The sequence below is a fragment of the Bombus terrestris genome, chromosome 14, assembly GCF_910591885.1.
Source record: "Bombus terrestris chromosome 14, iyBomTerr1.2, whole genome shotgun sequence".
In the NCBI taxonomy this organism is placed as follows: domain Eukaryota; kingdom Metazoa; phylum Arthropoda; class Insecta; order Hymenoptera; family Apidae; genus Bombus; species Bombus terrestris.
The window spans coordinates 10,365,705-10,387,436 of NC_063282.1; the positions used below are offsets into that span (position 1 = coordinate 10,365,705).

Consider the following 21,732-nt stretch of genomic DNA (forward strand, 5'->3'; position numbering starts at 1 on the left):
TGAATAACAACTTAAATAGCTGTACCAATGTAAAGCAGAAGATGCAATGTTTCATAGCTTTCTGCACGACTTAGGAATATCAGTGACATTTCAATTTAAAATTCTATGTATCTTATTTGTTATATCAAATTTTCGTAAATGTTATCTTGTATTGAAATAGAGACAAAGATCATACATATATTTATGTAACGAAGGTTTATTTTACATAAGTTTATGTAGAGCAAACAAAACCTTGTCGTTATTAATATAAGAAGTACATGTTTATTTAGCTAGTCAATCAATTCCATATTTCTAATTTAGTTTGTCTTAGATTGGTATACTAGATAGGTGTAATCTAAAATTATGTAATTTATTTGCAATATATACGTATTGTATTAATACAGTTTATGTATAGTTTAAATATCATCCACAGATATGTTGTTTTATAAAATTGTAAATAAAATAACATTATTAAGTCTTTTATAAAACCAATATTTATAGGATAAATAAGTAATTTTGTTAACTGTAATTGGAGCTTGTTTCATATATGCCGCGTTTAAACGATATTACTATGAAAATACACGTTGCTACCATCTGTTACTAAAACTGTAAATCAACAATTAACAGAATTCTCTAGCGACATCTTGAAACGATAAAGTTATCAACATAAATGCATGTTCGCCCGGGAAATCTTTCTTATGAAAAAGGGAACTATATTAGAATGTAAAGCAACATCTTTCCTGTTTGCCACAATCTTCTATTTCTAATTGTTTCCATTTGTTTAATTTTTATAGTCCTAGTCCTTAAACATAAATAAATTCTGAAAAACGTAACATCGCTATTAAGAATTCTTACATGAAAAATTATACTTTATTAGTTTTTTGTTCAAAAGAAAATATCTAACAATACTAAAGTATTATATCGTATTTGTGAATGTCCGTATAAAAATGTTTATCAAAAATATAATTACATATTTATTTATGTGATAATTCATATTTTCAACGATAGTGGCGTGCATGATGTGATTTTATAATCGGAATTATTTGTAATCCGTTTGCTTTAAATGTATACATATGAAAGAAGTAAAACATGTCTTTAGATCAAACAGTGTGTGAAGGTAAAAGTAATAATTTAGTAATTTAAATGATTAATTTAACGCATTTGGTGAGAAATAGTAGTAATGTTATAATAGCGAATACAAGATCAGTTTTCAGGTTATATTATGTTTGCTTGTAATTTCTAACTCTTTGTTGTTTTCAGATCTAAAAGCTTTTGAAAGACGACTTACTGAAGTAATTGCTAGTTTACAACCAGCCACTTTGCGTTGGAGAAGTATGTTTTTCTATTTATCTGTGTCTGTTATATTTTATAAAACTCTCTTATTAAATGATAATGTAACGTTAATGTTGCTTATTCATTTTGTTACTCGATGTAAATTTATTCTATGTATATTTAATGTAACACTATCTTCAGTGCTGTTAGGTTTCATTTCTGTGTGTACTGCTGTTGGTGCATGGCATTGGTTAACAGATCCAAATACACCAGCAGTATCATTTACACAAAGTCTATGTAATCATCCATTTTTTGCAATTGCTAGTATTATTTTAGGTAAGCATGATCAACATGATCTGTGTTGTTTCTGGTAACATATATATAGATATAGAAATGGATATGCTTAATTTGTTTCAGTTATATTATTTATGATGGGAGTCCATAGACGTGTAATTGCACCAAGTATCATAACTCAAAGAGCTAGAAGTGTTCTTAGTAATTTTAATATGAGTTGTGATGATACTGGAAAGCTCATTCTTAAACCAACGAGATCACGACATCATGAGACTTAAAAAATAGAAATGATATAGATTTTACATTAGTTTCTGAAGTGTTCATTAATACCTAAATTGATATGCAGGGTGTCTATAAAAAATATATGTATACTATATGTATAAAACACATTTTTGATACTAGTGTTAGATTTAAGATATTTTCTTGTTGTACTTAGTATATAAAAGATTCAAGTTGGTATCTTTTATTTTTTAAACTCTATTCATATATTAAAATTGATACACATATAAAAAATGTTTAAATTATATATATATATTCCATGTACATTCATTCTAAATACTCTTAAACAATAAACATAGTAAAAATGATTGCCAATAGATGATACAATAATTTTCATTTGTATCGAAGCAATAACAATTAATAGGTTTACAATGATTTATTTCAAAGCAATGGTAAATGTAATTTGATATATATTTTATTTCATGTACGTCATAACTTCCTAAATAATATAAGTTATAAATAATATAGTTCTAAAATATAAGAATATTTGTAATGTTCTTATTTATTGTGTGTATATATATACGTAAACATATGTATATGGCTAGAGATATAAATATTATATATTTATTTGATTGAAAAATGTTCACAATGTTATATATCTAAATTAAAAATTATATATATATACAATATTATATATATTATTTATATATATATCGTAATTTAAAAATTTGTTTAATTTAGATATATAATATTGTGAATATTTTTCAATCAAATAAATATATAATATTTATATTTTTTCCCATATATTTGCTGAGAGTTGATACATGTTAAAATTTCTGTGTAGCATTTCATTAATATATATGACATGTCATGTATATATGACATAAAGATATAAGTATAAACGTAAGGTGTTGTAGTAATTTAAATTCATATATAGATAAATGATACATGTAACATAATTGTGTTGTGTGTGTGTATTTATATATATATATATATATATATATATATATATATATAAATGTAAAATAAATTTTGTTAGTATACTTTAAACAAGTAAAATTCTTTGTTATATTCATTAAATATATATGCAATGTACTACTTTAAATGTTATATGCAGATTAATTTTTATTTTTATTGGTCGTGTATGTGTTTCTTTTTATAACTTTAATTACAATCAGATTATTTTAAGTCATAAACAGTACTATCATACTATAAGTAATGAAATATAGACAATAACATTGAAATATTTACTATAAAGCAGAATTATGACTATTAAAATGAAACATACTATTATAACGATCAAAACATTTATTCGTATTAATATTCTGCATATTATTACAATTTTTTCAATGCACAATCACGCGATTTATTTCGTACAATATTACATATACAATATTATTTATTTACGCAGATCAGTATTCATTCAAAATCAACTATAGCATTATGTATTTAAGACGCATTTCTCAGTCCCAGTATTACATTACCTACGATATATATATACAAGGGTTAATTACCAAGTATTGTAAGTGTAACATTCTAATTCTAACATTGCTAATAGCAATGTCTGGACAACTAAAAATTTTCTGTATTTGCCAATTTCTAAGTGCATATTTTTAACGTATATAATATATTTCGTTATTTCATAAATATATACTTTTCTTTTTCATTTCTATTGGAAGTTTTCAATGGAACAATTAAATTGAAAACAAAATTTCCAATTTGTATCATTTAGAACTTCAAATAATGGACGTGTTTATTCATATTTTTCTTCCGTTTTATTTCTTTATAATATACTCGATTTACGAGTAATATATTTGAAAGTTATTAACTTATTAAATACTTTTTATGAATAAAATATGAAAGCAGGAACATTGTTAATTTTGGACCAAAAGTTTTTGTTTAATTTTTCAAGATATCCTAGTAAAAATTAACTTTCATTTGCGTTTTACTTAAAAACCCAAAAAACAAAAAGTAGGTAGTTTACAAATGAAATGTAACATTGAAAATGACTGGCACTATAGTTTTATAAATTCTGAAATGTTATACAATTACTTGGTTCGTTTGCTTTATTCACATTACTAAAATATTTTGTGAAACGATCCTGTGATATTCATTTATCAGTACCTTTCTTTGTAATTACATGCGAGGATCAATATTTAATGTATTAAATATTGAAGAGTAGAAAGTTATAATATAAGATATATTTCATCACAAAAACCAAGCTAACGTAGCATGGTTGCATTTATTTATGCATGGAACTAAAAAATAATTCAATAATCGTGTTTTCTAAACTCACGTGCTAGTGCATAGAAAACAGATCACCAGCTGAAGGAAGTGGTGCCAATCCGCCCGTAACATCAGGTAATTGTGTCAAATCAGGTAAATTGGAAATGTGTGATTTCACCTCAGATCGGACAGCACATACTTTTTTAAGTTTTTCTTTATAGTCCTGTAACGTTATTAAATTTTGTATTATATGTATATATATTTAAAATTATATAAAAAGTATTAAAAGTATATATATTTTTTATTTATATATATATACTTTTTTAATAGATATTTGTGATTTATTTTCTAAAAAGAGTACAATCGTACTTCTAATGTTGCTTGTGCCTGTTGAAGTAATTGCCTTTGTGCCAAAGTGTAATCTCTGAGCATAGTTAGCAATCTCCTTCTGTCTTCCATTTCTGCTTGGAGTCGTCCGTTATAATCTGCTAACAATGCAGCAGCTTCATTTACTGCAACACTTAATTGATCTGCAGCTGCTCTATCTGCTAAATTTGCAAGAAGTGAAACTTCAGAAACTTCTGGTGGTAAAGAGGCAATACGTTCTCTAACACCAGCATCTGAAGATGCTGTATTTTCCAAATCCTGAAATAGAGAAGGCATTCTTTAATAATTGCCTTCAATATGTTCATGTATATATACATGTTTAAGGTATTTGTGTTATACTATTTACATGATCATATGAATGGATCATTTAAGAGGGTGAGGTATTCTTTTACACAAAACTACATTTTATTAAATAAGAATATTACTTCTAAAAGACTAAAGAGGCTATATATGTAAATTTTAAATAAATCCAATGTTACTATTTTATTATTTATGCGATAAATAAATAAAAATTTTTTAGTAACACAAAAGGAAAATGTATTGTGAAGTAGATTAAGAATAAAAAAAATGGTTATGAAATGATTAAAATTTCTATTGGGGATGGAAATATCAAACTGTAAATATGCTTGCCAATATGCCTTATGGATTCAACATATATTTTTCTATATATAAGATAGTTTATTGCTAACGATACATATTCCGAATTTTTGTTGTTTTTATAAATGGTATTAACCATTAAGGCTTTGATGAGTTCCTCTGTTTCCGGTGGGTCTCCAGCAGGAGTACGAGGACTTAATGTTACATGTAGCTCTTTGGTTCCATCCACTTCAACCTCAGTCTCTGATTTCTTTCTCTCCTTTTTATCTTTCTGCAATGTATGATACACATAACATAATTAGAAATATTATACTTAACATCATCTGAAATCAGTGTTTTATGTTACCTTTACTTTTTCTATGTCATTCTTAAATTTTTTTTTTGGAGGTGGTGTTCCGGGATCTTTTGAGATATCTGTAAAAGCAGCCTTAAACTCTGCAATTTGTGTCTTATCATAAACTCCTCTCTCTTCCCAAATTTGAAGTAGCCTATTTAATCTCTCCCTTGTCTTTTCATCAAATCCCTTCATATGTTCAAAAGCTTTCGGTAAAACTGTCTCAAATTCTTTTCCAAACTCTGGTCCTTTCTTTTTACTATTTTGAATAACATCATTTGCCAAATACATAAACATCAGCTTACGATTATCCTTCACTGCAAAAATATGTTAATAATAATAATACTTGATAAAGTATAAATTTATTAATTTCATAAATTAATTGTATATAAAAAAATAAACTAATTTGCATTTTTTCTGTTAAAATTGAAATTGTAACGAAATGTAATATATGAGAAAAGCTAGTAATTATACAATAAATCAGATATATTATAACACTTTATTATAAAATAAATTATGACAGTTATGAAATAATTAGTTCAAACATATATTATGTAATATAATTACAATGTGACAAGTGAACACCTAACATGTAAAAAGTGGAGAAATATTTTTAAAAAACTCTAAATAATGATGTCATTTATATAAAGAATTAATAACAATTGCATTGTATATGTGAAAGCATATTATGTACTGAATTTTACTTTTACATTGAAAATTATAATATCATGTAAAATGTAACATGTTCTGATTGTATTAAATGAATACTAACGATATAAATACAATTTTGCAGTTGACATACTGTTACGAAAAGTATGTTCATAATTACGTAGCGAAAATTTAACTTACGAGTTAACCTAGACATTTTTTAAGATTATTTCACATGTATTCGATTTGTAATACTTTTTTACAATAATTCGATAAGAAAATAATATTCGACCACGTGTCTAAAGTTTTAAATATAGAATAAATAGCAAAGATATACTTACGACAAGCGTCACGTACCTTTACACATCTCTTTAAACCAGACTTTCACGATGGTCGGATGATGTTTTCTGTGGTGAATTAACCAAAGAGAAAGTGTTTGAATACTTTGTTGAGAGGGATTTAAGTCCATTAATCTTTTCACAAGTGCACTTTCTGTAAACCCTGTCATTTTTAAATTAGAACGTTTGTTTTGTCAGCAAAAGATGTATAAAATCGCACGTATCCCAACACACGAGCCGCACAACTGTACGACTCAACAGCTGAAATACAAACATGAACGGCGTATAAAACGTTGCACTTTACCGCATATTATTTTCGTCATTTCAACAACCAGTGCCACCTTTCCGAGACATTTTCGAACTACATCACATTGCGTTGTAAATTTCATGATCGATAATTCAAATATTACCATATTGCCAAATATGTCCATGTGACAGAATTTTTTATATTATTTTACTTAAAAAAGAAACAATTCATAATATTAGTAAGTATACGCTATCAAAGCAAAGTATATTCTAATTTCATTTTACATATATAAGAGGTGTTAAAAGTTTTTTTAATGAGACAAATCAATAAGTATAGACAAAAGAAATATAAATGCATATATATATATATTAAAGAATAAAATTGCAAATTCTTCTTTATCGACTGTGCATGGTTTTAGTAAGAACAACGAGTAGAGGGTACTGGATTGCCTTGAATAGAACGCAGCGGTGATTTCCAGAGACCGCCAGAGATCAGTGCGTCGTCGCAGACGAGGGGTGAAAAAGGGATTATGTATCGTTGGGTTAGTTCGTTCTTCGAACCTGCCAATTCGTATTTCATGTTTCGTTGCGCGTGAGACTTGTGCGATCCTCGAGCGAGGCTCATCGTAATGGCTGCGACCTGACTCGGGTGGTGTGCATGCGAACTACCGTGTTTGCGTTACGTGAAGTAGACGAGCAGAAGAGGAGATAGAATAAAAGAAATACAAGGAACGAGAAAATACGACGGAGTTTAGGGTTACGCGATTTCTGTGTATATCGTGAGTGTGTGTGGGTGGGCGAGGTGGGTTGAGCTCGCAAAAAGTCTGGAGGACGGCAAGCCAATGAACGAGGATAGGAGCGAAGAGGATCCCCTAATGGATCTCTGGTACAGCAATTGGGAAGAACAGTGCGTTGAGGCACTGGAAACGGAACCGGATTACGAAACGCAACTGCATAACGAAAAGGAACTCTATTCCCAGCAGATGTGGACAAGTTTTCAGACGACAGCGTCGGCCATCGCCCAGCTGTACAAAGGCAAGATAATTCAACGATAATACCGATCGCCGTTCCTGTCCTCCTTTTTGCTCATCGTTATAACGAGTTCTATACGATGTTTACGAGCAGCAAAACGATTTGCTACCTCGCTGTAGTTACCATTTTGCGTGACATCCATTTTGTGCGACGTACGAGAGGATACGCCACTGTTCTCGCTTCTCGTTTGCTTCGATTCCCTTTTTTCGCCGCGTGTTGCATATCGATCTGATCGTGTAACCAGTTTCTTTCGGCTTTGCTCTTTTACAGATCGTACGCAGGGTGTCTCTCTATGGGTACCCTTCCAGACTGCCGCAGGTACCATCACGTCGTTGTACAAAGGTGCGTGCACTTCCTTGGTCTCTCTTGTCAACAATGTGAGCAAGATAAACCTACATTCTATCTTTCTCTCTCGTGATCTTTCCTTCTTTCTTTACAATATTATTTTTTTTGTGTCAGCTTTTCTTTTCTCTTTTTTTACCTACAGTTTTACTATTCGGTCATCCTTTTGCACGGCTGTCATCCACACACGTACACACATCCACATTCACACACATTGATAATGTGTTTGCATGTACATGTGCGTCAGAACGTTTTGCACAGCTGACCAATACTGAAGGTCAGCTGTTAATTGACGCAAACTTTCAGGACTATTACGAATATTTATAGAAAACAGAAGTACATCCCTATCATTTCCTGAAAATTAGATCATTCTTGCAGATAATTATGAGTCATATAATAAAATAATATCAAATGTTCATCAGTACAAGTTTCACATGTGTTGACTATAATGCTTGTTTTATAGGTAATTATTGATATTTTTGAATGGTTTATTTTGGAATAAATTTAACGATTCTTTATGTTAAAATTTTGATTTGTTCTATCCTATTGTAATTTAAAGAAAGCTAATATTGGCATTTTTAAATTATTATTTTAATTTCTAATAATTCTTTCAAAACGTTAATTGTTTTTATGAACATTAAATTTAAGTTTGTGACCATATTACAAAAGATTTTAATTTTATTTCAATTATTCATTGATTATGTCTTTTATTAATAATCTTAATAACGTGGATTTCTATTTATTTCAAATATCTATTTAACTATAACTATTTACGGATAACAATTTTTCCTTTTTTCTTAGTTACTTATGCTTATAATCATATAAGTTATATATTTAACAAAGTTTGGTATATGAGTGTAAGACACATTTCTACAGATTCAATGGATAGCATGCGTCGATGTAGTGAATTAGGTATAGAGATGGGACGACAAAAACGTTGTAAAGAAATAATGAATTGGGCTAGGAAAAAGAGACGTATGATTCGTAGAGAAGACCTATTAGCATATCTCGCCGGAAAACCACCTCCACCTCGATCACATTCGCATAGGTAAGTATTGTATCAATATCTTTAATAATATTTAATGTACAAATAAATGTATGTTCTATAGTTTTTACATAAAATAAATTTCAGAAGCTGAGAGAAGCATTAATGTCATGTTACTGTATTTCCCTATGAAAAGAATCTTTTAAATGTTTTATTTTATAGGACCAATAACTTTTATAAGGTTTGTTTTATTAATGAAAGTAACACAGATGTAAAATGAGCATTAATAAATTTGCAGAAGTTCACCTAAGCCAAGAATGATGGTATGTAGTTCGCCTTCATCAGAAAGTTCATCACCAAATATGGTCGTTGCACCAACACCACCTGGTAGTGATCCTGATCCTGAATTACATACATTTAGAGAAGCAATTTCATTATCTGGTAAGAATTGTTGCAATATAGTAGTAAATGTAAAAAAAATTAAGCTTACCATGAGTTATTGAAATCATTTTGTGTTAGTTATAATGATGGAAAGATCCTTATGTTGATGTTCAAATTCTGTTTATTGTAATTAATATTGTCTTTAAATAATCAAAATCTCTTTTTAAAAATTGTGTATAGGTTCACCAATATCTCGGCGCACTGGGAGACAAACTGAATTGTCAGCCTTTATTAGTAGTGAATTCGCTCGGCATCATAAACGGCCTGCTTCGCACGATGTGGATATGGGATCTCCCACGCACAAACGCTCGCGTTTCATGTAACGGCGCGCGATGTGTAAAGTAGCCTCGCTCCCTTGTTCCCCATTAATTAATCAATTGATAAATTAATTATTAACGGTTCAACTCCCCTACATAGTTCTCGGTTAAACATAATCACTTCAAGAAGATGGCAGTGACTTGCATTGCTATATGAAACACGTTCGTATATTTCGACTGTTATAATATTTGCAAAGTTACATTATTATTATTTATTAATATCAACTTTAAAGTTGTGGTCCTCTTATTAATGATTAGAGCAATTAATTTAATTATTAAATAATTAATTTAATTGCGAGGGGCAATTAAGCTATCAAAATTATTGTGTCATTGTTTGAAAAATTATTAATTTGTTAACTTGTTTTTAAAATTACCACAAAAAAAATGATTAGAATTTATTTGAAAATTATTTATTTATTTATATATATATATATAAGTTGTGAAGTAATGAAAACGTGTTGCAAAATACTATTCAAAGTGCCCATACGGAGTGAATGTCATTATTTCTTGTGCAAAAATCTGTATATGTGATGATTAGTTGATCAATTTATAAACCAAAACCTTATATACCTTGCCAAACGTACTATGAGATGTTAAAAGCTGCAACTAACATGCTTTACACATAATTAATGTGTATTTTGAAATTAGCAGCTAATATTTCGTGATATTTTTTAGTCACTTCATAACATACTGTAATTTGTTCGAGTGCGATGTTTAACAAGTGATGAATTGGTGATCTAGTATTTTGTAATTATATTACTGTCCATGATTGTAATTTTATAGGAAAAGAAGGGAACGGGGAGAAAATGACTGTAGATTGTTCTTTCACTTTCCAAAGGATCGCTTCTCTGATTATAATATTGTTATGATTATTAAATGATCATAGGTAATTCGTACTTGGACGCTTTTGTGAATAAAAAGATCACATTTTATACGACTTTTGTTGGTGATATAAGGGAAATATGTGATGGGAGAAAGAATAAGAACATAAGTGAAAGCAATGAAAAACAATGTGTTAATGAATTGGTTTCTGTAATTCTGTAATTTTTATTTATCATGTAAAAACAAGGGATCTACATTTTCTGTTGTATGACCTCTATATGATGTAGAGGAATCATAAAAATGTCTTTTGGATAATATATTTAATTGTTTCTGCAATCCGTCTTGTTTGTAATTGTGCATCTGCTTTATTTGTTTTGTGTGCGATCCCTTGGAAGCAATCGAAAAGTGTTTGCTACCATGTTTTACGCGTCATGACATCCACGCCTAAGTTTTAAATAACATGAGATCGAGTGTAGAATTGAGGTTCAAGGAAAATGCTGAAAAATGATGTTCACGTCTTATTCTTTCCATATGTGTCGCGGGTGCTCATAATTGTCTAACTAATTGATAAAAGGTTCTTAAATAGACTTTGTGTAGTTATAAATCTTAAGCAAGTTAGGGTAAGCAATGCTTATATCAAACAGAATCGACAGATAAAATTAGAGGATCGGTGGAAAGGCTCTATAAAAAATTTCTTCCAATCTTCTTGTATTTGACATCAATGATGGAAGGTTATCATAGTATCGAACTTAATTTTTATTTTTTTGCGTATTTGTTACAAGCAAAGGGTTGAACAGTGTGTAGTGAAGATGTGTCTCAGGCAAAGTCAGTATGAAAACCGTGCAATGTAAAGGTATCTACTTTTCCACAATTTCTAGTATGGACTTAATCAATAAAGGAGTTTTCCGTCTTAGATGTAGCCATTGTCGGAGAGACACAGGCAGCTCTTTGCTGTATATGCACATACACATATACACATGTAATGTATATATGTGTATTTGTACGTATACGTGCATATTTTATAAGAAGCATTATGTTCAGAGAGAGAAGTTGAAATAGAGTGATTCATCACTTGGATTATAAGGTCATTGTACATGTATATTGTTTCTAGTGTTGTGCCTCGTAACTGCTTCTACTTGAATTTTGAAGATCATCAATTATAGGAAATTCGAAAATGTTTTAATCGAACTGCCTATAAATTTATTTAAGAACAAAGTTCATTCTTCCTATTCACGTTTCGAATTTCCTTTCATTCGTTCTTCGAAAATCACTTAGGAGCAAACTTGTTTCTGTTTGTTTCCTTCTCCTCCATATCGTTTGAGCACCGTTCCGGAAACAAGCGAAAAATTGTTATTCAGTTGTAAATATAGTGTACGTTTATAATGATAACGATAAACAATAGCCTTAGGGGTATTGCTAATATTATCATTATTGATATCGACAACTATGCGATAGCTTTAATAATATTTATCATATGATCGGCAATTAATAAAACTCCAAGGATTCCACTTGACTCAATTTTCCTGACCACTTTGGTTACGCAGGGTCACGTTTTTGAAACTTCTGAAAGTTCAATTCAAACGAAATGTATAATACTATATCGAGAAGTATCTTTGTACGTAAAAGATATAGTCGCATTATTTGTTTTTAAGTTTTTCAGGCGATAATATTCTATTGATCTGATTCATTTCTTGATAGATTTTCGTACAAAGGTAATTCTACTTAAACATTTACATAGAAGAAAGTAACACGCTGAAGATGCCATACTTAGGAATACGTTATTGATAAGAAAATAATAGTCAATGATGGAACATCGAATCATTTTGTACAGGCATTGTCATCTTTATTTTCCCTTTCTTAGTAAAGAGACATTTTCGATTTATATTTGAGAAGTTTGTTTTTGGTCGTAAGAAAATCGATATTTGTTTATAATCTAATAACGTGTTACTTGTTCGACTATTTGCAAGAATTTGTTACTATATTTGACATTATCCTACCTTGTATAATGCAAGACTATTCATACACGTGAGACGACACTTTGAGATCAGCAAACTAGGTTTTCCCACGTATATAAGGAGTTTTTCCTTTCTCATAGGAAGTTAACCTTGTTAGTAATCTATGTTGTCTTTTATACTGATACAATATTTTTTATTTATGCAGTCAATGCAAAATATTGTGCACAGTTTCAAAAGAAAATATACGGGTTTATTAAAATTTCTTATCATTTATAATAAAAATTAGAAAGGCGATATTTTTTGAAGGCTAGAAGGCGATATTTTTTGTAAGTAAATATTTTGAGATTGTAAATGAATAGGAAACGAATATCTTTTATGAAGAAATTAAATTTTACGTTATAAATAATCTTTTTGTGAATCGATGACTTCCGTGTTTCTTTAACGAAATTTGTCATTCATATTTGCTGCCAAAAGGAGTTTTCAATGAAATTGCCATTATGCAAAACCGACTGTTGTGTATAGAAACAGAAGACATAGCTTATAGGGCTCTGAAATTAATCGATTAATAGTAAAAATAAATTAATCCGTTTTTATATTAATAAATTGATAGTACTCTAGAATAATCGGACAAGTTAAACATCAATATTTATTATTCATTAATCGATTAATCGGGCAGCCTTAGTAGGTGAGATCGCGAGAATCACTTCTGTATCATATCTTTTTCACAATAATGGTAGTTCGTACGCTAATTATACAGGTGCGTAGAAACGCGTACGTGTCACAAACACAGGGCACCAACAAATTTTCTACAAACCATTTTTTTTATTCTGATGCACATTAATCGCAACGTGATGTACTTTTTTGTCAACAAATGTATCACCAAATTCTACTTGCACGAACACGGAAAAACCGTAAGAGAACATGAAATGGGTGTTCGCGGCGAGGCGAAAAATGGTGCTGTAATTTTTTGCGACTATAAGAAGCTTGTATATTTTTGCGTCTCTTGTTTGTAAGATAATCATTTACAAATAAAATTACAAAGAAAAAAATATTATTATATTGTTAGTATTTGCCTTTTGTGTACAAATTATTAATATATTTTTTACAAAATAAGACTATCTTATAAAATGTTTTCGATATTTATTCGTATCATATTTACATGTTTTAGTTTTATGCGATTTGTACACTTTGTATATTGTATTTATATGACCAATAAGAAAAAATTAATTTCACTTATCCTATTGTCTAAAGAATCTATAAAGATACATTCTATTAAATTGGCATTTACATTCTCATTTACATTAATTAACTTAGTAATGTATTCTATTGTTTTAAGGCACCATACAAGCAAAAAATTAGGATTTTTGCACGATGAAATAGTATTTCAACATGTCGTTCATACAGTGAATTATTAATTTATACTTTTATGGCTTGTAATTTTTTCCGGAAATGAGTAGCTTTTTGTAGTACATTTTGTAGTACATTTTTTGTAGTACATTAATTATAAGGAAAATGGCAAGAAGCGATACATCGCGTCTTATGATTTGATTGTAGCAAAAAAATAATGTAATTTTATAACACCTACACATCCGTGTAATTAAAATAATCACGCGAAATTTTATATGAACTATAATTAAAGTTTGTATTGATTTTTTATATGTTGTATACAATTTAGTTTTGTGTTAGAAATTAGTTGTATAATTTTTTAGTAGGTACTTAAGCAATTTATTAGGCAAGATTAAAATATTTGAAAATAAAGCTAATATTCTTTTGTTTCCTCAGTAATATTTCAAGTTTCACAGTCTACTATCTTTAATGACATTTTCTGGAGTATCTAATGCTCTTTTCCTGTTAGCTATTGCATTCATTAATTTCCTTTTAGGTCCAAGTGGAAGTTTAAGTGCCGCTATATCAGTTTCAGTTAGTAACATTAGGGCTTCTAGATCAATTTGTTCTGATTCTAAAACCGGATGTACCGATGAAAGATTATTGGCAACTAAAAATCTTTGCAATGGCGTCCATTCTTCATCGGTTTCTTCCTCTATAATTATATATGATTTTATATAAATTATTAGTATTTAAGATAAAAATTTAACAGACATATAAATATATTAACAATTTGCAATAGAATTTAGCAATATAAAGAATTTTACCTGAAAGCAAATCATCATCCCACATACTTTGTCGGCGAGCTAAACTACCTGCGCTTCCTATGCTGATTTCTTCGTTGTGTCCATTTGAGTTGGTTCTATGACCATTTATAGATCCGTTTACAGAACCATTCACGCAAGAGTTACCGTTTTGTTCATGTGCATCCACTTGCGAGACTGGTAGATTATCAAAAGTAGTTGTTATCTAAAGTTAGAAAACAGCAGTCTTCTATACACTGCTTTAAATAAAATCATTATATTTGAGACATTTCAATAATATTAATGAGCTATTATTCTATTATCTATCCATTGTAATATTAACAAATTCTTTAGATGAATATATTAATATCTTTTGTTGTTAATTTTGCATTTGAAATGCATTACGAATTCAATGTCTTTAATATTGTTGAAGAAATGAGTAATATAATCAAATTGGGTGGAATGTAACTATTTAAAACAATTATCGTGAGCAGTGACCGTGTAATCATTTAATTTTACAGCTATGTATGTCATTATAACATTAATAAGTGTTGTGAAGTAAAATAATCACAAAAAATAGAGCACGCTAAGGTATATTCTGCATTCTATGAATGATTGTTATAAGGAACGTTTCGCAATAAAAATTGTATATGTTCGTGAAATCATAATTTGAATTAATTAAAATGTCCCGTAGTCATATAAGATATCATAAAATATCACGCTACAACATTTAAATTAATTAATAGGCATTTCTCGTTTAATCTCTTTTACCATGCAAAAATATAATACATAAACTTACCGCTCTTCGAAATGCTACCGATCCAAAACCAGGACGATTGAAGATACTTGCCGGTTCTTGCAGCAAAACATTATCTCCTACGCCATCCATGTTTTCTCTATCATCTTGTTCGATATCTTCGTCAAAGGATCGATCGCCCAAGAGATCAGGAGTACTTTGTGCTTTGCTTAGTGTACCCCAAACGTCAGAGATTTTTCCTCTTCTTCCTGCTTGTTGAGTTTGCGTTTCGTAAGTTCCTACGTACATTACTTCAGAATCTCTTCTAAGACCAGTGAGACTACGTATCGATTTTTTTCCATTTACTTCAATCTAAAAATTTTTAATCAGGAAGAACAGAGCTTAATTCTCTTTGATAAAATAAATATTATATATATAAATAAAATAGATTCAATGTTGATTTTTAATTATATTATTGAATTATGTTCAAAGAAACATTAATACACTTATGTGCTAGTATTAAAATTCGTTTCTTAGTTATTTACAATCATGCTTAAAAAAATGTAAGTTTAAATATTTATTTTACCTCTACTACTTTGAAATCATCAACGGCTTTTCTCGCTAAAGCTTTTCTGCACACTGCACTGCCTTGTTTCTTTGCAGTAGTGCCAACGATATCGCTGAATGTTGGTGAAGGCTTCACTCGACCTTTGAAGGTCAACATACTGGGTTTGTGAGGTAGAATGCCGGTTTCGTTAACCGTAGCTAAATCCAATTTCGTTCGATCTTTTGATAACTTTTTCTGTTCCTTTTCAGCTCTGATTTCCGCCATCTTCTGTTTTTTCATATATTCTTTTAATCTGTTTTATACATAATTGATGATGATAAAAATTGAAAGTGGAAGTTGTATCAGTGTTGAGGTATAACATTTTTTTACTATATTCTTTTATATATTCTTATATCTATATACTCCTTTTGCACATATTTAAATAATTGTATAAATACCTTTTTTCAGCATCTTTTTCTGCCTTTTCTCGAAGTAAGCGACTCTTTTTGCGATTATTTAATTCTTGATCAGCTTGAGCGAGATCTAGAAACTGAAGAGTCATCTCTCTACCATTTATAGCAGCCAAGTCTCTAGCTGAATGCCTGTCGATATCCAATGACCAAATATTGCAGCCGAATTTCACGAGGAACTTGACGCAATATTCATGACCCCTTGCCGCTGCCAGGTGAAGGGCCGTATTACCAAAATAATCGGTTTTGTCGGGATCCCCCCTACAAAGAAAATTGTTAAAATACAAATTATTCCACATCTACTACTTGTTACTCGGCGCATATATTCACAAGGATGAAGTTGCGTGTTCATTTCCACATTGCTCTTGCAAATATCGTCATTAGTTTTTAATTTTAAAGTTTTGAAGTACAAGGGATTATGTAGAATGGAATGTAGTTAAAATAATATAGTTTGTATAATATGTGGTGTCATTATTTTCCTATTGACAAATTTGAACGACGTAGTAATAGTTTGTATTTTTACAATCGTCGTTAAAAATATATATTTTTACCCTAGGGGATTTGACCTTCGAAAACGAATGGAGGGAATAAATGAGTTCTGTAGCATCACATCCTGTCACGCAATGACACACGAGCGGAACAAAGTTCCGGAAAGATACCAGGTCTTATATCGAATTTCTATCGTTCGTCGACCACACCGAAGCCAGTCGAACGACATATGATCTTATTCATAATAAGGCACGTGCTGTCTTTCAGCTTTTATATCAGCTCTTCACGGATCATCGCTGATCCTATGAAATAATGTACAGTCGTAAGGTAGTTTCAAAGATCTCATACGAATTATTACCCAAAATAAATCTTGAGAAATAGAACATTTGTGAAATTGAAACAGATAATAGAAGACACCTGAATAGAAAAATTGTAGTAATATTCTATTAAATGCATTTACCCTTTTATTTTATACATATTATGTTATTAAATGATACTGTATACACTACATTAAACCGTGTACTATCCGTGTATAATAATGTAAGTAGCAGTAAGTGCAATATGTGTAAGAAATGTGACTACTTTATATTATACTAGATTTTATATCTTTTATCGCAGTGATCAAACATTACTCTTTTTATGTATGTATTTAAAAATATTTAAGCTTAATACGTAAATACATGTAATCCATATAATTTGAATATTTTGTGATAATGTATATTTATCATGATTTATTATTTAAAGATAATTATTAAAAACATGATTTCTTACATTTTTTAAGTATTATATAAATTTATATTTCTGCTAATTATAATTGATTAATTATAGTGATATTTGATTTATTTGCTCAATATTTCAAATGTCGCGATAGAAAATGATCGTATTAATATCAATGATCGAATTATTGAATGTTTCTGTTACTTCAAGAATAAGTAAGAATTTCTGCATTTTATTTTGCCTATAAAATGGGTAAGTAAATATTTTAACTAGGGAAGGTTAACGTCCAACAACGATTTTAAATGATTACATGAATGGCAATTCCTTGTTCCCCTGTTCCATTTCATTCCGTTCCCCTGCGTTTTGTTCCGTTCGTATTGTTTCCCATTCCGATTCGATTGTTTTCCATCGGTGCTTGCTTGGCCGTAATTTCCGTTCGTGGGGTCGATAGATGCCAGATTATAGCATATATTTCCGGTTTCGCACATCTGTCATCGTTTAATACAAAACTCTCGTGTATATTCATACATGTACGTACTTAAAGGAAAAAGGAAACCACGAATATTTCATATTAGAGGTACGTTTTAAAAGTAATCTACGTTTCAGCGATTAATGCAATTTTTTTCATGTTTTGCGAATGTTATTTATATGGAGTATTGTTAAAGTTTCCGCGTTCATTAACCATAACGGCCTCGTACTTAATTTACATGTGACTTTCAAGGTTAACTAAAGATACATACGTATAAGCTTCTTCAATTTCGTATATTACATGTTGATAAGTCTACTTTTTTAAGTAATAATTTTACAAGATGTTATGAATAGAAATTGTTAAAAAAATCGGTAATACAATATAGTAGGACCAAATTTGTTGCAATGAGATTTTTGAATATTTTAATTGAACTATTTGTTTCAAAATATAGTATTTATATTTAATTTATCTTATCTAATATTTATATCTCATATTTATTAAGAAATTTACATTTTCGAAGCGAAATATTTTGTGCAAAAAATTACATCAAAAGTATCGTCTGTGCATGCGTCAGTAGTTACATTTTACCGCGAACCTTTTCTGTTTTAATGCGCAGATGCAGAAATAGGAATGTAACCAGAAATAAGAAATGTTTGACGACAAAACTGTTCATCCAAGAATCGAGAAGTATTACATCGTTTCTGTTTAAGGATTCTATTTTCCACGAGCTATTGCAAGTGATATGGTAAATTAATATAAACATGCACATGCAGCGATAAAGTCTTCTTTTGAAATAAACTGGTTATTAATTGTAACTCGTAAAAAGAGTATAGTATAATATAGTATAGTATAGTATAGTATAGTATAGTATAGTATAGTATAGTATAGTATAGTATAGTATAGTATAGTATAGTATAGTATAGTTTCGTAGAAACCCTGTGATGCGTATGGATGTTTCTCGAATGTATTTATAAGTAAATAGTTTTGCGAGTATACCCTCTGGCGACGAGCAGTCTCAGAGCATCTATATGACCTTCAAAGGCTGCCCATAATGTAGGGGTCATTCCACCGTCATCCCGCGCGTTACAATCCTTTTTTGTTGCTTCTTTTAAGATGTCTAAGGCGCCATCGCGTGCAGCTCTATAGAGAAAACAATTATTTTCAAATAACCACTGATCACATATAACCGCTAAAGAATTATGTTATACTTGATATAGTATGTTTTTTAAAAGATAAATATTTCAATTATATGATTTTATATCCAATGATATTTGATGCAAAAATATTCTGATTTTTTAATGACAAACATTAATAATCAAGATTACAAATTTTATAATAAACGAAGTTACCTCTTTTGACATTAATACAATTAGAATTACAAAGAAGTCGTATTTTACTAAAAAATAATCGAGTCTTTAAATAATTAGTATCTTTTGTTGTAGGAGCACTTTCCGCTATACATATATTTAGAAGTAATAGATATTTCATTACTATGTAGTTAACTCGTTTCTTGATAATTTCCTAGCTCTACTTATGAATTAAACTGCATATCTTGTGTCATGATAATGTGACATAGCACGTCATCGTTTTCTCCTTCGCTCGAGTTTTCTTCTTTTAATTAGTCTTTCCCTAATTAAGAATTATTATACAAGATTTTACATTCGTATATATATGTATCGCTTAAAGTTTACATTCACTTTTTAACACTTCGATTATTTGACGTTACTCTATTTTATTTTATATATTTTTAAAGATGTATGAGTCTATTTGTAATATGAAAAAAAGAAATGAGAAAAGAGTCCTAAATGAAAAATACGAGCGAAGATGTCAGAGAAAGTACGTACAAAGTTCTAACGAGCTCCTTGCATGATAATTTTCTCTATGTTACAAATCATTAACCATGAATACATCTTGACATGTATTGATTTTACTTAAATGAAAGTACGTAGAAGTGTTGTAAGAGAAATGATTACTTTTATTAAATTAGATGAGATTCCTAAATGTTATTTTTAAAAATTATAATAATTGCATATAATTATGTATAAAATTTTATAAGAAAATATAATGTGTCCTACAAACTCTATCCACCTGAAATATCTTTGTTATTTCAAACAATACGCGAAAATGTTTCGAAGTTGAACAAATGGTATCAAAAGCACAACAGTACCATTTTGTACGTCTATTATTTGTTTACATTTGAAGTACTACGTACATCTTCGAGCATGACTCATAACGAAAGTAAAAAGACAAACATAATCAAATATCTCAGAAACGGCAAGGTTTAGGATAAATGTACCTTCCTTTTATAGCCAGAATCCGCTATGGTATCGAACTCAAGTATGAAAAATTGGATATTGCATTAAAAAAAATAAGATTGATCTCCTTATCTTCCCTGTGCATCTACCTGTAAAGAAACCATTATCTGCTACCATATGTATGTATTTCTTTAAATCCTACAACTTGAATTCGTAATACTTTCGCATATTGTTTGAAATAACAAAGATATTTCAGATGAACAGAGTTCGTGGGACGTAATTGTATATGCGTTACTCATTAGAAAGAGCATTGACGATTTACATTTTATATTCTTTAAATAATAATTTAGTTTATTAAGTATTTCTATTCGAAAAGTAAATTATTGCACCTTTTAATTAAATAGATACTTTTTTCAGTGAAAGGTGATATTCAGAAGCGGAGTATACATTATACAACTGGTGCTTGTAGAAGTGGGCTGGATGATAAATCTTCCTACTGAATCAAATAAAAGCAAAGGTGTTCTCATGCATAAATTCCGCACGTGTGCTATGATGTACATATACCGATGAGATAGTACTTACATGATCATAGCCATTGTACAGTTCTGGGTAAGTAGGTATGCTTCAAATTTTTTAAATTCTTTCATTCAGTTATACTGCACGTATCACTTATATTAAATGATGCAGTATTGTTACCAAAATTTTGTTATTAAATCAATTAATATCCGTGTACTATCTTTGAATGTACTAGTTAATTTATATTAATAAAAGACCCGTTTTTTATAATTGTCACAAGAAACAGAAATATCTACACCTATATATAAAACTAGAAATTAAAAATAAGTGAATTTTGAACTGTGATGTTGCAGTGATTATGAAACAATAAATTTCTTCGATTGATTTCTTATCGAATTGTAGTTGGTGGTCAAGATTTCAAAGTGCAATACTTCGTTCTCATGGTTAACCAGGCATGTCATTTTTTCATTCTAGCCAGAGACAAGAACCTGGCTCCACGACATTTCTCTGCTTCCTGGATCTTAGATAGATATCTTGTTGTAATATATTAAAGCGTACCGCGTACCATTGGTAGAGAAACAAAAATATGAAAACTCAGAAAAGTATGTACAAAGATTGTTGCTCGTATAAAAGGAAATTCACCTGTGAAATCGTTCGGACGTCATTCTGTTCCTCTGTCCCTTTAGGAAGTTTCGTTACCGATGGCAAAACATCCCTGCTAGAGGCAGAACTTTTGGCACTTTTTCTATGAGATGCACTTTAAATAACAACAAATGCAAGTATCATAGATCCTGCATATTTTGAGCAAAGTGAAACAACCACGCGCGCTGAGTATGGCGTCCAGCAGTGTACTGCTCAAACGAACGAAGGTATTATGCTCTTACTGTATTACTTGGGCCGTGTTCTGTGGCCCTCACCAAGTCTATCTTACTTTCGACCGTTACATTGATAAGTCCTCTCTCGCTCTTTT

At 29.8% G+C, this 21,732-nt stretch overlaps 4 protein-coding genes and 2 long non-coding RNA genes across 9 annotated transcripts in view; 3 read left to right on the forward strand and 3 right to left on the reverse strand.

The window, feature by feature from the left end:
- The first annotated feature begins 655 nt into the window (after positions 1 to 655).
- On the forward strand, positions 656 to 1,980 carry LOC100645925 (nuclear envelope phosphatase-regulatory subunit 1). Its single transcript, XM_003400886.4, has 4 exons — positions 656 to 1,096; positions 1,240 to 1,311; positions 1,453 to 1,587; positions 1,669 to 1,980. The coding sequence occupies exons 1-4, from the start codon at positions 1,069 to 1,071 to the stop codon at positions 1,821 to 1,823; spliced, it is 390 nt and encodes a 129-aa protein (XP_003400934.1). The 5' UTR covers positions 656 to 1,068; the 3' UTR covers positions 1,824 to 1,980.
- Positions 1,981 to 3,054: 1,074 nt separating this feature from the next.
- On the reverse strand, positions 3,055 to 6,612 carry LOC100645466 (regulation of nuclear pre-mRNA domain-containing protein 1B). 3 transcript variants are annotated; one of them, XM_020866504.2, is made up of 5 exons: positions 6,314 to 6,612; positions 5,327 to 5,625; positions 5,111 to 5,245; positions 4,360 to 4,635; positions 3,055 to 4,213 (listed from the first exon to the last, which is right to left on the reverse strand). In XM_020866504.2, exons 1-5 carry the CDS (start codon positions 6,462 to 6,464, stop codon positions 4,064 to 4,066), a joined length of 1,011 nt encoding a protein of 336 aa, XP_020722163.2. In that variant the 5' UTR covers positions 6,465 to 6,612; the 3' UTR covers positions 3,055 to 4,063. The 3 variants fall into 3 exon arrangements, with proteins under 3 accessions (XP_020722163.2, XP_003400930.2, XP_048268000.1); XM_003400882.4 differs by having other exon boundaries at positions 5,321 to 5,625; positions 6,314 to 6,607; XM_048412043.1 differs by having other exon boundaries at positions 5,321 to 5,625; positions 6,298 to 6,438.
- A 375-nt stretch (positions 6,613 to 6,987) lies between these two features.
- Positions 6,988 to 13,485, forward strand: LOC100645810 (telomere attrition and p53 response 1 protein). Its single transcript, XM_003400885.4, has 5 exons — positions 6,988 to 7,575; positions 7,843 to 7,914; positions 8,791 to 8,962; positions 9,198 to 9,340; positions 9,521 to 13,485. The coding sequence occupies exons 1-5, from the start codon at positions 7,383 to 7,385 to the stop codon at positions 9,661 to 9,663; spliced, it is 723 nt and encodes a 240-aa protein (XP_003400933.1). The 5' UTR covers positions 6,988 to 7,382; the 3' UTR covers positions 9,664 to 13,485.
- On the reverse strand, positions 9,128 to 9,531 carry LOC125386318. Its single transcript, XR_007226349.1, has 2 exons — positions 9,390 to 9,531; positions 9,128 to 9,301 (listed from the first exon to the last, which is right to left on the reverse strand). It is a non-coding gene; the product is annotated as an uncharacterized LOC125386318 (long non-coding RNA).
- LOC100643955 (Usher syndrome type-1G protein homolog) lies at positions 12,770 to 21,536 on the reverse strand. 2 transcript variants are annotated; one of them, XM_003400870.4, is made up of 7 exons: positions 21,405 to 21,536; positions 18,988 to 19,131; positions 16,305 to 16,577; positions 15,886 to 16,159; positions 15,363 to 15,671; positions 14,588 to 14,789; positions 12,770 to 14,475 (listed from the first exon to the last, which is right to left on the reverse strand). In XM_003400870.4, the coding sequence occupies exons 1-7, from the start codon at positions 21,425 to 21,427 to the stop codon at positions 14,231 to 14,233; spliced, it is 1,470 nt and encodes a 489-aa protein (XP_003400918.2). In that variant the 5' UTR covers positions 21,428 to 21,536; the 3' UTR covers positions 12,770 to 14,230. The 2 variants fall into 2 exon arrangements, with proteins under 2 accessions (XP_003400918.2, XP_012171922.2); XM_012316532.3 differs by lacking the exons at positions 18,988 to 19,131; positions 21,405 to 21,536 and adding an exon at positions 17,833 to 17,932.
- LOC105666499 overlaps positions 17,963 to 21,732 on the forward strand; it is a 53,405-nt gene continuing 49,635 nt past the window's right edge. Inside the window, exons 1-5 of the long non-coding RNA XR_001099336.2 lie at positions 17,963 to 18,099; positions 18,608 to 18,736; positions 20,664 to 20,855; positions 21,237 to 21,364; positions 21,449 to 21,631. This is a non-coding gene — a long non-coding RNA (uncharacterized LOC105666499). The remainder of the gene's footprint in view (positions 18,100 to 18,607; positions 18,737 to 20,663; positions 20,856 to 21,236; positions 21,365 to 21,448; positions 21,632 to 21,732) is intronic.

What these genes read in the sequence shown, in the direction of transcription:
- LOC100645466 (XM_003400882.4), bottom strand. Translation starts at nt 6,464, where the DNA reads ATGACAGGGTTTACAGAAAGTGCACTTGTGAAAAGATTAATGGACTTA. An exon ending in ATGACATAGAAAAAGTAAAG is followed by an intron (nt 5,246 to 5,320) that starts GTAACATAAAAC and finishes CATACATTGCAG; the next exon opens with AAAGATAAAAAGGAGAGAAA. An exon ending in AGGCACAAGCAACATTAGAA is followed by an intron (nt 4,214 to 4,359) that starts GTACGATTGTAC and finishes ATAACGTTACAG; the next exon opens with GACTATAAAGAAAAACTTAA.
- LOC100645810 (XM_003400885.4), top strand. Translation starts at nt 7,383, where the DNA reads ATGAACGAGGATAGGAGCGAAGAGGATCCCCTAATGGATCTCTGGTAC. An exon ending in CATCACGTCGTTGTACAAAG is followed by an intron (nt 7,915 to 8,790) that starts GTGCGTGCACTT and finishes ACATTTCTACAG; the next exon opens with ATTCAATGGATAGCATGCGT. An exon ending in CCTCGATCACATTCGCATAG is followed by an intron (nt 8,963 to 9,197) that starts GTAAGTATTGTA and finishes ATAAATTTGCAG; the next exon opens with AAGTTCACCTAAGCCAAGAA.
- LOC100645925 (XM_003400886.4), top strand. Translation starts at nt 1,069, where the DNA reads ATGTCTTTAGATCAAACAGTGTGTGAAG. An exon ending in AGCCACTTTGCGTTGGAGAA is followed by an intron (nt 1,312 to 1,452) that starts GTATGTTTTTCT and finishes CACTATCTTCAG; the next exon opens with TGCTGTTAGGTTTCATTTCT. An exon ending in AATTGCTAGTATTATTTTAG is followed by an intron (nt 1,588 to 1,668) that starts GTAAGCATGATC and finishes AATTTGTTTCAG; the next exon opens with TTATATTATTTATGATGGGA.
- LOC100643955 (XM_003400870.4), bottom strand. Translation starts at nt 21,427, where the DNA reads ATGACGTCCGAACGATTTCACAG. An exon ending in AGACTGCTCGTCGCCAGAGG is followed by an intron (nt 16,578 to 18,987) that starts GTATACTCGCAA and finishes TTTTCTTTGTAG; the next exon opens with GGGGGATCCCGACAAAACCG. An exon ending in GGATGATGATTTGCTTTCAG is followed by an intron (nt 14,476 to 14,587) that starts GTAAAATTCTTT and finishes ATATAATTATAG; the next exon opens with AGGAAGAAACCGATGAAGAA.